This window comes from Rattus norvegicus, chromosome 3 (assembly GCF_036323735.1).
Source record: "Rattus norvegicus strain BN/NHsdMcwi chromosome 3, GRCr8, whole genome shotgun sequence".
Classification (NCBI taxonomy): Eukaryota; Metazoa; Chordata; class Mammalia; order Rodentia; family Muridae; genus Rattus; species Rattus norvegicus.
In genome coordinates, this window is record NC_086021.1 from 185,576,042 (window position 1) to 185,588,975 (window position 12,934).

The 12,934-nt window shown below is 50.2% G+C and overlaps 1 protein-coding gene across 2 annotated transcripts in view; it reads left to right on the top strand.

Moving 5' to 3' along the window:
- Positions 1-6,092: 6,092 nt before the first annotated feature.
- The window catches only part of Phactr3 (phosphatase and actin regulator 3), a 219,271-nt gene continuing 212,429 nt past the window's right edge, over positions 6,093-12,934 (top strand). Inside the window, exon 1 of one of the 2 annotated variants that reach the window (XM_063284233.1) lies at positions 6,093-6,112. Coding sequence is in view for 1 of the 2 variants with exons in the window: in XM_039105551.2 (XP_038961479.1) it covers positions 6,954-7,056 (103 nt within the window). In the remaining variant the exon portion in view is untranslated. Of the gene's footprint in view, positions 6,113-6,694; positions 7,057-12,934 lie in introns of those variants that run through there. The other variant, XM_039105551.2, reaches the window with a different exon arrangement.

Sequence of the window (12,934 nt, forward strand, 5' to 3'; positions counted from 1 at the left end):
GTGCCTCCCAACAATCCCCTATACTGGGGGTCTACCTTAGCAGGGCCAAGGGCTTCTCCTTCCACTGGTGCCCCAAAAGGCTATTCACTGCTACATATGCAGTTGGAGCCCAGGGTCAGTCCATGTACAGTCTTTGGGTAGTGGCTTAGTCCCTGGAAGCTCTGGTTGGTTGGAATTCTTGTTCTTATGGGGTTGCAAACCCCTTCAGCTCCTTCAGTCCTTTCTCTGATTTTTCCAACGGGGGTTCCGTTCTCAACTCAGTGGTTTACTGCTGGCATTCGCCTATGTATTTGACATGTTTTGGCTGTGTCTCTCAGGAGAGATCTATATCCGGTTCCTGTTAGCATACACTTCTTAGCTCCATCCATCTTATCTAGTTTGGTGGCTGTGTATATATGGGCCACATGTGGGGCAGGCTCTGAATGGCTGTTCCTTCAGTCTCTACTCTAAGTTTGCCTTCCTATCCCCTCCTATGGATATTTTTGTTTCCCTTTTAGGGAAGGAGTGAAGCATCTGCATTTTAGTCATCTTTCTTGAATTTCATGTGGTTCATGGATTGCATCTTGGGTAATTCGAGCATTTGGGCTAATATCCACTTACAAATGAGTGCATACCATGTGTGTTTTTCTATGACTGGGTTACCTCACTCAGAATGATACTTTCTAGTTCCAGCCATTTGCCTATGAATTTCATGAAGTCATTGTTTTTGATAGCTGAGTAATACTCCATTGTGTAGATGGACCACATTTTCTGTATCCATTCCTCTGTTGAAGGGCATCTGGGTTCTTTCCAGCTTCTGGAAGCTCAGGAAGGGAGGGTCTGTGGGATCCACAGGAAGTGTGAACAGGAAAGAAGAGAGGCAGGAGCCTACATGGTCTTCTGGTAGTCCTGTGGTTGAACAGGGTGTGTCTGCCTGAGTTGGGGGCTGGCACACAGCAATAACTGGGGGAGGGATTGAGAGAGGATGGGCTGTGGGATACACAGGAGGCATGGAGATGGGGGAAGGGAGGCTGAAGCTGCTATTCTGTTGCAGTACTATGGACAAGTCTGAGGGATTGAGTGCTTTGGGATTTTTAATTTTTTATTTTTATTTTATATGTGGGTGTTCTGTCTGCCTTTTTGTCCATCCATCTGTCCATCTGTCTGTCTGTACATCATATGTATGTCATGCCTGTGGAGTCCTGAAAAGGGTGTAGGATTTCCTGGGACTGGTGTTACAGATGGTTGTGAGTGGATATCTGGGTGTTGGGAACCAAACTTGGGTCTTCTAGAAGAGCAGTTGGAGCCAAATTTCTAGCCCTCAGTGTTTGTCCTCAAATGCCAGTTGCTCTGTCAGTTAATAAGATAATGTTACTGGGTATAATAGTCTTGACTGGCGCGTGCACAATTCAGCATTGTCCTGGATTTAGGGTTCATGCTGAGCTGTCTGATGTGATCCTCGTTATGGGGTGCTCACAGTCTCTAAGAGCTCTTCAGATTGTTTTAACTCTATCGTGTCATGGACATGTTCTCCTCAATCCTGAGGGTGTGGCAGCACCTGGTATACCCTGTGCTCTTCACTGCCAGAGTTGAGCCTCTTTACACATGAACTACTTAGCATGTCTACATCTAGCCCTCCTCACTTCCTCCTCCATCTGACTCCTGCCCTGTTGCTGCGGCAGGCTGACTCTGAGCCATGTGATTGTGATGGTCTCTTGTCCTTTGGCTTGTTCTTAACCATAGGTTCCTGCTCAGGATGGTACGCAGTCAAGGTCTCCAGAAACCTATGAGTGACCAGATGAAACTCCTCTTCATGGATGACCTGTCACATGAGATTGTCTCACCTATCCCCATGTGTGGGTTCTGGGCTTGAGAGAACCACAGGCTTGTTCTGAGGCTAGGACGGCAAGTCTAATTTTACCATGGCCACCTGGTTTACCTTTTGGATGTCACATCTGCTTCCTCTCCCGCAGCTAGTGTGCTGTGCTGGTGCTCTGAGTGGCTTGGCTTCTCCCTGAGTTGTCTTTTCTGTTTCCTCTCTGCTTTGTAGCTGCTCTGTCTCAGCTATATGATTTCTTTCTTCTTTCCAGTGTGTGTGTGATGTATGCATGTGTGTTCATGCTTGCATGTGTGTATGCATACATGTGTGTTTTTATTCACATATGTGTAGGTTCACATGTGTGAGTGGTGTGTGTATTCGTGTGTGTGTGTGTTTGTAGTATGTGTGTGGTGTGTGTGTATGTATGGTGTGTGTGTATATGGAATGTGTGTGATACATATATGTGTGTGATGGGTATGCATGGGATGTATGTGTGTATAGTGTGTATGTATAATGTATGTGTATAGTGTGTGTGTATAATGTATGTGTATAGTGTATGTGTGTATAGTGTGAATGTATGGTATGTATGGTGTGTATATGTATGTGTAGTGTGCATATATATAGTGTGTGTGTGTGTGCGTGTGCAGTGTGTGTGTGTGTGCGTGTGCAGTGTGTGTATATGAAAACCTGATGTTAATCTTTGCTCACTCTTCCACTTTATTCTGAGGTAAGGTCTCTCAATCAATCCCAGAGCTCCTCGATGCAGCTAGTTTGGCTGATCAGCTCTTTCCTGGCACTCAGTCTCTGCCTCCTTAGGTGAGACTTACATACAGGTGAGCTGCCGTGCTCACATACTGTTTATTTGAGTTCTGGGGTCTGAACTCCCCTTACTTGTATGACAAGCACATTCTCTGCTGAGACATCTTTTGTCTCCCTCTGAGATTTCTGAAATTTCTGATACTCTGACTGTCTTTCTCTGTTTGGGCAGACCCTACTCTTCCTTGTCTTGAGTCTTCTTTGTTGTGTTATTTGAGGCAGCTTCTGTCTTATCCTGGAACCAGGGCGCTCGCTCTCTCTCTCTCTCTCTCTCTCTCTCTCTCTCTCTCTCTCTCTCTCTCTGTGTGTGTGTGTACACTTGAGTGTATGTATGTGTACAGTGTGCACACATGTAGTACCCACAGAGACCAGAAAATGGCATTAGACCCTCTGAACCTTGAGTTCCAGCTGGTTGTGAGCTGCCATGCGGATGCTGGGAACTGAACCCAGTTCTCCGGAAGAACAGCCAGTGCTCTTAACTGCTGAAGCATCTCTCCAGGCCTAGAGCTGACACCTAATACACAGAGGTTTCCTTCAGGGATCTTCAAACTTGACCCCTCTTTTAAGCTTTTAGTGTTTCAGCACCCCGGACCACATCCTAATCCCCTCCTAGATAGCACTGGGGCTGGTGCGTATGAGGCACAACTTACATCATGCTTCTGTCAGATGTGCTTAATCAATCACAGCACATGGTTACTGACACTTGAGACAGCCCAGTGGCCCTGCTGACTTCAGAGGCCACCGCCAACAAGTGGAGAAAGAGAACCATGGGTGGCCAAGCTATAACATACACATGATAGACACTGATGTAGATGTTGCCATGCACCAAGCCTGATTTGCCTGTGACATGGATCAAAAACCACTCCAGGGCCCACCCTGAACCTCCAAGTGGACTGTTGGTCCTTATCCCAACTGGTACCTGTAATACAGGAAGAAGCTGAGGAAACTTCCAGCACAGACTGAGGCAATGGGCTTGGGGGATATGTGTGCACACGTGTACATGTCCATGTGTCAACACCTTGCCGTGTCTCACTTCATTTGTTGGGGATCTGGAGGCACCAGACTTGCAGTCCCACAGCTGCAGATTCCCATGACCTAGATCCATCCATCCACAATTCTTTGGCCACTGCTGCTCTACCCACTGGCTCCAGGCATCTCTCCTCTCTATACCAGGAGTGTCACCTGCTCCAGCCTGAAACTGTGCTCTCACGGTGAGGAGTATGCACAGAAGACTGGGCTCCAGGGCTTCTGCTGGGCCTTAGGAATGGCCAGGCCTTGCCAGTGTCTCTTCTCCTTAGAACCATCTAGAAATGGGACTCCTGGTTGGGTATGTCTTTGCCTTGTCCCAGTGGCAGCACTAGGAAGAACTCTAAATGTCACTTTCTCATGTTGAAAGGGACTATTAATCACCCCTGCCTCTGACTGTGAAGACCATTGATGGATAAAGTTAGTGCAGAGCCTGTCCTGGAGAGAGGTCAACAAATTAGTTATTCTGATTTCCTCTTTCCAACTCTTTCCTCAGAGACCCTGCTTAGCTTCAAAGGTCCAGGGACCCTGGTCTTGGTCCATGGCTACTAGGATGCTGGTGCCTGTTGCTCCTCTTTCATTAAAAACAAGGACAAGAAGGCAGGGTAGACCTGTCAAAAGGACCTCTGTTTGCAGGTTACCATTATGTCTGCATTCAAAGAGGTGGAGGGAGATGAAGACACTGACCTTTAGAGGGAGACAGAGAGCAAGGGTGAAAGTATGATGACCTCTTCCTCCTCAAGGCTTCGAGGGGCAGAAATGGCAGGGAAGCTGAAAGAAAATTCCTGCTTTCCGAAAGTCTACATTCAGGCATAGCTGGAGAGACATGCTCACAGACACGGCTATTAGCTCTCTCAGAATACTCCCTCCTCAGGCTCCTACTCCCTCCTCAGGCTCCTCTCCATTCAGGCATTCTCATTCTGAGGGATGGGGAAGTTTCTAGAAGTCTGGATGGCATCACTCCCACCCCAGTAGATGAAAAGGTTGTAGTGGTTTGAATGAGACTGTTGGCTCATATAATTGATTTTTTGCCCCTCAATTGGTGGACAGTTTAGGAAGGACTAGGAGGTGCAGCCTTGTTTGGAGGAAGCATGTCACTGGGATGGGCTAAGAGGTTTCAAGAGCTCAGCCATTCCAGTTATCTCCGTCTCCCTCCTAAATTGTGAATCAGGCTGTAAGCCTTCAGCTACTGATCCAACATCAGCCTGCCTCCCTGACACTATGCAATGCACTGTGATGGTCACTTCTGTGATGTCCTGGAACTATAAGCCCCAATAACCTTTTTCCTCTTAAATTGCCGTAATCATGGTGTTTTGTCACAGTAACTGAAAAAGCTGAGGCAAGTTTCCCTTTTCTTAATCTAGCAATGCTCTGAATGTTTGCACCTCTGTGAACCAACTCATCTGGTTACTTCAGATTGATTTACCCTGCACCATAAGCTCACCCCAAAGCCTGAGGAGTGGACTTACTTCTGTCAGAATGGTTATATAGTCACCAGGAAGAAGCAAGAAACAAAGTCTGTGAGGACGGATTCATTTTAGCTCCTGGTTGTAGTCCTTCATGGCAGATAAGGCATGGTGGCAGGAATATGAGGTTGCTTTCTCACGTCCCCTCAGACACAAAGCAAATGGGACAGGAAAAGGACAGTGTCATAAGCTAGCCTGTGCCCTGGATCCACTTCTGCCTGCTAGGATCCACCGCTGAAAAGTTTCACCAGGTCTCAAAACTGCGCCAACTGTTCAAACACATGACCCCATGGGGGACATACCCTATCCAAACCGTTGGAGAGGGGCTTCCCGGGGAACGGTGCGACCACTGCTACGAGCAGAGAGGTATGCACAGCAAACGGCCATTGAGTGGCCAGAGCTATAGCCTAAGGCTGATCTTCAAAACCCGGATGTGTTAGCAAGTGATGACACTATTCACACGGACCGAGAGGCTTGGGAGAGGGAAACCCAAACATCTCTGGTGAGGCGTTCACTAGACCACATCATTGCTCTGAATAAAGAGCAAGTCCTGATAACAATCACCTAGACATCAGCCAGGTTTAGAATACTGGCTGTCCCCACTCCTGGCCTCCTAAAGAGAGTGACTTCACTGTCCTGAGCTTCCGCATCTCCTCAACAGAGCTGAGGGGAGAAGATGCAGAAAGAAAAGGGAGAGGGAACAGAATACTCAGTTGCATTTCCACAGCTGCACCGCGGATACTCAGTCTACCTTCCATTCACGGAAGGACCGATTCGTGCAGCGCCATCTAGTGCCAACTAAGAACTGTCACGTAGTTAAAAGTTCTGGTGGTGAAGGCTGCGGCATCCCAGCAGGTTGGGCCCAGGCTTTCTTAGAAGGTGCAGGTGGGCAGAACATTTGGCTCAGTACTTCTGCTACCTGCACACGGGAGCCTACCTGCTCTGCCTCATTGGGTATGAGTAGACTGGAGGGCCACAGAGACGCACTTGAAAGCTCCCGGAGACAGTAGGACAGACAATGCTATTGATTTTTGGATCTGGGGACCCTTGTGTGTTATCGGAGTGGCTCAGAATGAGAGCTTCCTGGGTCTCTCTGGGTGGCCTGGCGCCCAGGGTCCCTCTCAGGCAAGACTGGGTTTGAATCCTGAACTCAGCAAAGACTGCTGGAATCTATGCAGACTTCCAACCCTGGGACTGTGGTAAAGGGAGGCAAAGAGGGATTCAAGCAGGCTAACAGTCTATTTTGGAGCTGGCCATTGGAAGCAAGGGTTTGCACACACAGTACTTGAGAGAAAAATAACAGCTTCATTCCATAACAGCGTATATGGGATTTGCTGGAGCGCAGTTACGGTCCCTGCATCTTACAGCAGTCATACAGCTAGCCGGTGGGCAGTCCAAGGGTCTCCACCACCAGGGTGCACCACTTCCAGATCTCGATTCTGCTTGGTATCTCATTTCACCTTCCGAAATCCTATTTAGGCACAAGACTCAGAGAAGTCAAGCGACTAGTTCAGGATCCCACAGCAGTTCTAACTCTGCAGCCTCCTTACTACGTAATTAACCTCCGGTGTTCATCTCTTGACCACACTGGTCGTTGGCGATTCCAGGGTTGTCCCAGACTCTCTGAGTCAAGGTTCCCAACATCGTTCTGGGAATGTCCAGGAGGTCAAGGTCACTGCTGAGCCCCTCTGCGCCTCCGCGCTGAGAAGGGGCCGAGCCTTTCAAGGCGGCGCCGCCCCCGCTTCAGTCCCGCCCCGCCCTGCCAGCACCTCCTGGGGCCCCAGCTCTGCACAGAGCTCCGAGGGGCGGACGTAGCCCGGAGTCGCACGGGTCTAGCCTTCAGGGAGATGCGTGGCCAAGGCAGGGGGCACGCCCGCTGGCCCACACCTCTGCGCTCGCTACTGCGTGCCTTAGGGCCCCAGGACACCATCCCCAGAGACTTGGAGCAAGGTAAGTGCAAAGGAGATCTAAGGTCCCTGACTCACGCCGGCCTGGGCGACCGGTCCAGAGCCCCCCTGGTACTGCCCTTGACTGCTGCGCACCGCTAGGATGCCGGCTGCGCCCCAGCTACAGCGCCGGCGCATCCTGCTTTCTTCTGCAGTAGAGTCTTAGGGATCTATCCCTAAACAAGGGCTATGGGTACTGTGGGCAGGAAAACTGGGCTTTAGGGTCCTATGATCTCATCTCGGATTTGAAATCTCCCCTCCGATGGCTTAAGTGCCCCCAGTGTACCTGGCAGACACGTGACCTCGCCATGCCTCGGTTTCCATCTCTGCAAAATGGGGGCGATTTATCTTTGAGCCAGGATAACAGGGTACAGTGCTAACTATCCGGAAAGAGCTCTGCGAGTGCTGGCTTTTCTCCAAAACTGGCTCACAGAGCCCTCGCCCCCTACAGGGCAGACACCTGGTCCTGGAACCCTGGAGCGAGTTCGGATGCAGTTGAAAGATTGGACTGAGTGAGGAGGTGGGGGTTGAGAAGGGGGGAACTTAAGGAAACCACAATGGTCAGAGGCCCATCTGGTCCAGGGAAGGGCTCAGGTCCCTGGTAAGAAGACCAGGGTTAAGCTTGTCCTCGGTGGCCTTGGCTCAGGTTGGGGTGGTGGGCCGGCTGTGCTGTCAGGGAAGGAGATTCTGGCCAGGGCTTCCTAGTTGGTTTTCCCCAGCATTCCCCCCCCCGGGGGGGGGGCTCACTGCAGGTCCACTGCCCCACTCACCTACCTGAACATTCAAGCAGCGCCTCAGGTGATCTGGGATCAGATTAGTTCAGAAACTGGCTTAGCCCAGGAAGGGCAGTTCTGCCTTCACCTGGTGTGAGGGGTTCAGCATCTCCAACATGGAAGACAGTTGTGTAGCTGAGTCCTTCCACAGCGTGCTCGGCCCAACATCCCCTCTTCTCCCTCGTCCTGAAAGATAACTGGTTCAGGATGTTCAGGTTGGGGAACCTTGGGATTCACGGAGTCACAAGCCATGCTGGGGAGGCTCTGGGATGCTGAGGTTAGTGGACGACCCACAGGACCTTTACCCGTGGTCTGAGCGTTTGGGTACCTTTGTTCAGTGAGTGAGCAGAGAGCTGGGCGTTCCAGAAGACAGGACAGAGGCATCCCATTGCTGACTCTATTTCTCCTAAATACTGGGTGCCAACTACTCTGCCCATGTCTAGTGGCGCCTGGACAAGAGTTCAGGTACACTCGTCTGAGAGGGTGCTTCCTCTGGGATGGCCTCTTTGGCGTGAAACCCTCTAGCTAAAGGAAGCCTTCTCCTTCCTCCCTACCTGCACATCGTATGTGTTCCCCCAGCCTAGAGGCTCCCTGCCCCTGTTTTGTTGCAGCTGAGTATCAGATGCTCAGCGTAGTGTGTTAGGTTGGACTTGAGGCCTGGACTCTTGCAGCCCTTCTACAGGGCAGTATGCTCGGGGCATCGGTGTGTGAGCTACCTGCCTGCTTATGCAACATTTCACCTGTTCCACATGTGCCTTTCCAGTCGCCACATTTTAAAAATAGTTCTAGCCTCTGCCCAGGCTTTGGCCCTGGCAGGGCTCAGCCATCACCATTGACCCACTTTTGCCAAAGAGAGAGGGAGTGTTGAGTCAGTGGGTCGGCAGACATCACAGTCCCGAAAGCACCGTAAGAGCAGGTCCAGACGCCGGGGTGCTACAGAGGACAGAGGACTCATTGTGTGTGGGGTCCAGCCTGAGGGAGGGTCCCTGAGATTGAGGAGAGTGGAGAAAGTTGAGTTTGGGCCAGCATCTTTAGGTTCTGGGATCAGTCACCTGTATCTTCTCTGTGCAATCTTAGGCGGCAGGCACGGAGGCCGAGGATAGAGTGTCCGCCCCAGCTGGCCTATGGCAGCACCTCCTTGGAGTGTCTTTGGGATTCTGGAACAAGGGGCGCTCTCAAACATCTTCACTGTAGCTGCTGATGGGAACTATTGGCCTGGTTGCCACAAGTCCAGGATGCTCTGTAATTTTGTGCCTGAGCCCCAGTGATGGGCAGTGCCCTTCATGGAGAGGTGGAAGGCTTGGCAGGGAGGAGGGGGAATGGAGGTTGGAGAGGGCTGTAAGGGAAGAAGTATGCCCAGGATGAAGGGGGTGGTATTCACAGGGCCTGCAGAGGAAATCCTGGAGATGGGGGCAGAGCTGGGTCTGGAGGTTCCAGACTGAGACTCAGCAGACGGTGCCAGTCATTAAGAGATCACTTGGGATAGCCTGAGACAATGAGAGTGATGCTTTCTGAGTTTCAGTATTGCATTGCTATCCGTAGCTGAGGGGTCCAGAGTCTGAGTACCAAATCCAGCTTTACAACAAGCTCAGGCAACCAGGCTGTGTGCTGTAGTCTTCAGTCACTTTGATGGCCAGACCTGGATAATATCTCTTGACTTCTTTCTTTTAGACCCAGACAAGAGTGTCTAGAAACCATGGAGGTTCTCTCCCATGCTTCATGCTCTGATTTCTGGAGCTGGCTCTGGGTGAACAGTGACCCTAGCCTAGAAGGGAAAATGAACTTTTTAGAGGTGATTTGGAGTCCCTCACATGGGAGCACATTAGCCTTGGGTTCTGCAGGTTTTCATGTCTGACTAGGAAGCGCTGACTTGTCTTGCACTATTTATGTACCAAATGAGTTTGGTAATTTTTTTTTGAAGGAAAGGCATGATTGATGATATCAAGACTTGTCCCAGCCAAGGCTCATTAAAAGTGGTGGCCTGAGGGGCCATGAAAAGCAGTGAAACCTAATGCTTTGTTTTGCTGGGTCTTCTCAACTTAGGGCTGTGCAGGGTTTCCCAAAGGCAGTAGCTGAGAGGATGCACAGAGGGTCTGGGCTGCCCAGTTCTTTTGAAATTTTAACGACAACCAGCTGGGCACAGCAAGCTTTTCTGCTGGAGTGAGTGCAGTGGGAGAGACTCCAGAAACAAAGGGTCATCAGTCAGTTCAGGAAGCTGGAAGCCCCCACCCCACCCCACCCCCGGCCCTGGGTAGCCCAGGTTACAGACTTCTGCCTATATCTCTGTACCTGTGCCAGGCTGAGACACATCACTGGCCTCTGGACCAATCTGCCGTAGTCAGGAACTAGGAAGGAATAGCTCACTAAAACCTAGCTCACAGGCCTCCTCCAGGCCAGGGATGGCACCTGTGCCCTCTTCATAGTAGCCATGGCTGGGACATTGACCACAGGGAGTCAGGCGATGACAAGGAAGTGAAAGGGTAGCTCCAGCCTCCTCCAACTCTACCAACTTTCCAGACACTCCTCTGCATAGCAGGGTTGAGCACCTGTGTGCCTAGAGGCAGAAGAGCCATGGTGTCTGACTTCCAAACACAGCAAAATCCTTGAGTGTGACCCAAGGTCTCCCTGTCCCTCCTGACTGCTTGTTGGGGAGCTCAGGGCATACTTGGAGCACACGGATGCCTCCCAAGCCAGGGACCTTCAGGCTCTTTACATCTCCCTACCCCAGCCTTGTATGCACAGGTGCCTCTTCCTCCTCTCTTCCTTAAGGATCACTGCCTGCCTGTCAACTTGGCCTGGGACTAAGTTAACTACCCCTTCCTTTAATTTCATTCTTTCATCTCTAAATGTGTGTGCACGTGTGTGCGCACATGCAGTCACTGGTGTGAATGCAAGCACACGTGTGCTGTGTCTCAAGTGTGGTGGTGAGAGGGTAACCTCAAGTGTCATCGTCGCTTTCCACCTCGTTTGAGACAGGGCACTTTTCTTTCTTTTCTTTTTTTCTACTGTGTTCAAGCTGGTCTGCGAGCTTTGGGGGCTTTCCCCTGCCCTGTCCTCCTGCTCTCCTCCCGAGGATGACAACAGTGAGCTCTGAATCATCTGGCTTTGGTCTTTAGAGATTCAAATTCACATCCTCAAGCTTATGCAGAGCCATCTCCCAGGCCCAGTTGCACTCTTTTTGTATTAAGGGGTAAGAGCGATTCTTAATCTTGAAGACAGGCCTGGCTGTAGTTGGTACTCAGCAAACATGAACGGGTAGTGTGTCCCCCTCACAAGTCCAAGGACTTTGTGTCAATGCAGGGACATGCATATTTGTTACTGGTGCAGTCTCCAGACAAAACAATGAAAGCATAAACAAGCTTCAAACCTCCTCCTGCCCCTCACCATTTCCCGGAGGCAGCTGCAGCTAGGGTTCATCCTGCAGCCTGGTTTCCTTGCCCTGAACTTGAAGGTGTCCGTGGAAAATATACCTCGTGGCTGCCTGGAACCCTCATAAAGAATGGACATGGGGTAGCACACCTTGTTCTGAAACCACAGCTTCGCTCGGCGGTGTGCCTCAGACTTTTATCTGGGTTAACAGATTCTGTATAATTGCTTTAGAATATTCCCGGTTCTGTCATCTTCATGCTGAGGTTGCCAGAGGTCATGGTCTGAGTGCTTTGCCGGCAGTGAACCTGCAGCCTGGGCAGCTAGGGCCTCTGGGCAGACTTCTCTGTCTCCTTGAGGTGTGTCCTGCTCAGGAGAGGCCATTATAGCATTATATGATGTTCTGCACCCCAATGAATGCCTCACCGTTCCCACAGGGCCCTGCTCTGTTGCAGAATCCTGGTCATGTTCTGATCCTTGCATTTGGAGATTTTGTGGAACCTCCAGAAGAAAAACGGATTTTGTTACTGGCACTGGCATTAGCATTCCTGGATTGCTTGACAGAGCTTTTCATTCGTTAATTGGCCATTTCTTTCCCTAATTGTTTTGTTAATCTTTCCCTAATTGGTTCGTAAAAGGAATTGTTAGCTCTGGATTCAAATCCCGCTTTCACACAGGCTATAACAGGTCTCTGGCTCATTTTCTTTTTAGTCTTCAGCTCAGAAGCATCTGTGTTCGTCCATGCTTCCTGTGTTGACTGCAGAGGGACCTTTGCCTGTTCCTTATTCCACACTCACTGCTCATCACTGTCCACCGAGACTTCCCATTGTGAGCACAATGAGACGGTCCACAGGTGTTTAATGGAGATTCTGAGAACTATGCCTGTGCTGAGGGAGCTGACCTGGGGGTGGACGTGTGTTCTCATGACAACACTCATAGCCAGAAGAGGCTGTGACCAGAATTGGGTTTCAGAGTGAATGGCAGATGTGGCTTCCCCAATACAGTTCTCTTTAATGGTCATACCCTCATGAAACTCTGCTACTGATTGACAAGAGGCCTCCTAGGGAATGGCTACTTCTCATAGCCCTGGCTGCCCTCCAAGGCTGAGCCTAGCAGAGAGACTGACTTGTGCCCCTGTGCAGAAAATCTGGAAGCCTTGCTGTGATCTCAGCCTGCCTCTGTGAACTTCTTTACCCAACAAATGTCATCTCTGGAATAAAGGTCCAGAATGCACAGAGAAGTGTTTAAGAAACCACAGGGGTTGGGAAGGTCGTTTAGTAAGTAACGTAGTTGCCATTCAAATACGAGGTCCCAAGTCCAGACCCCCAACCTGGCATCGTAGTGTGGATCTATAACCCTAGTGTTGGGGAGGTGTAGAGAGGAGGTTCATAGGCTTCCCGCCTATGCATCCCAGTGAACACCAGGTTTCCGTAAGAGATTCTGTTTTCCAAAGATACGGTGGAGACCAATTGAGGAAGAACCTGATGCTGATCTCTGGCTGATACACATTTGTACACATTGACACACACATACACATACACACACACATACACACACACACAAACACACACACATACACATACATACATACACACACATACACACACATACACACACACAAGCACATACACATACAAACACACACACACATACACATACATACACACACATACATACACACACATACACACATACACACATATATGCACACATACACACATACACACACACAAGCACACACAC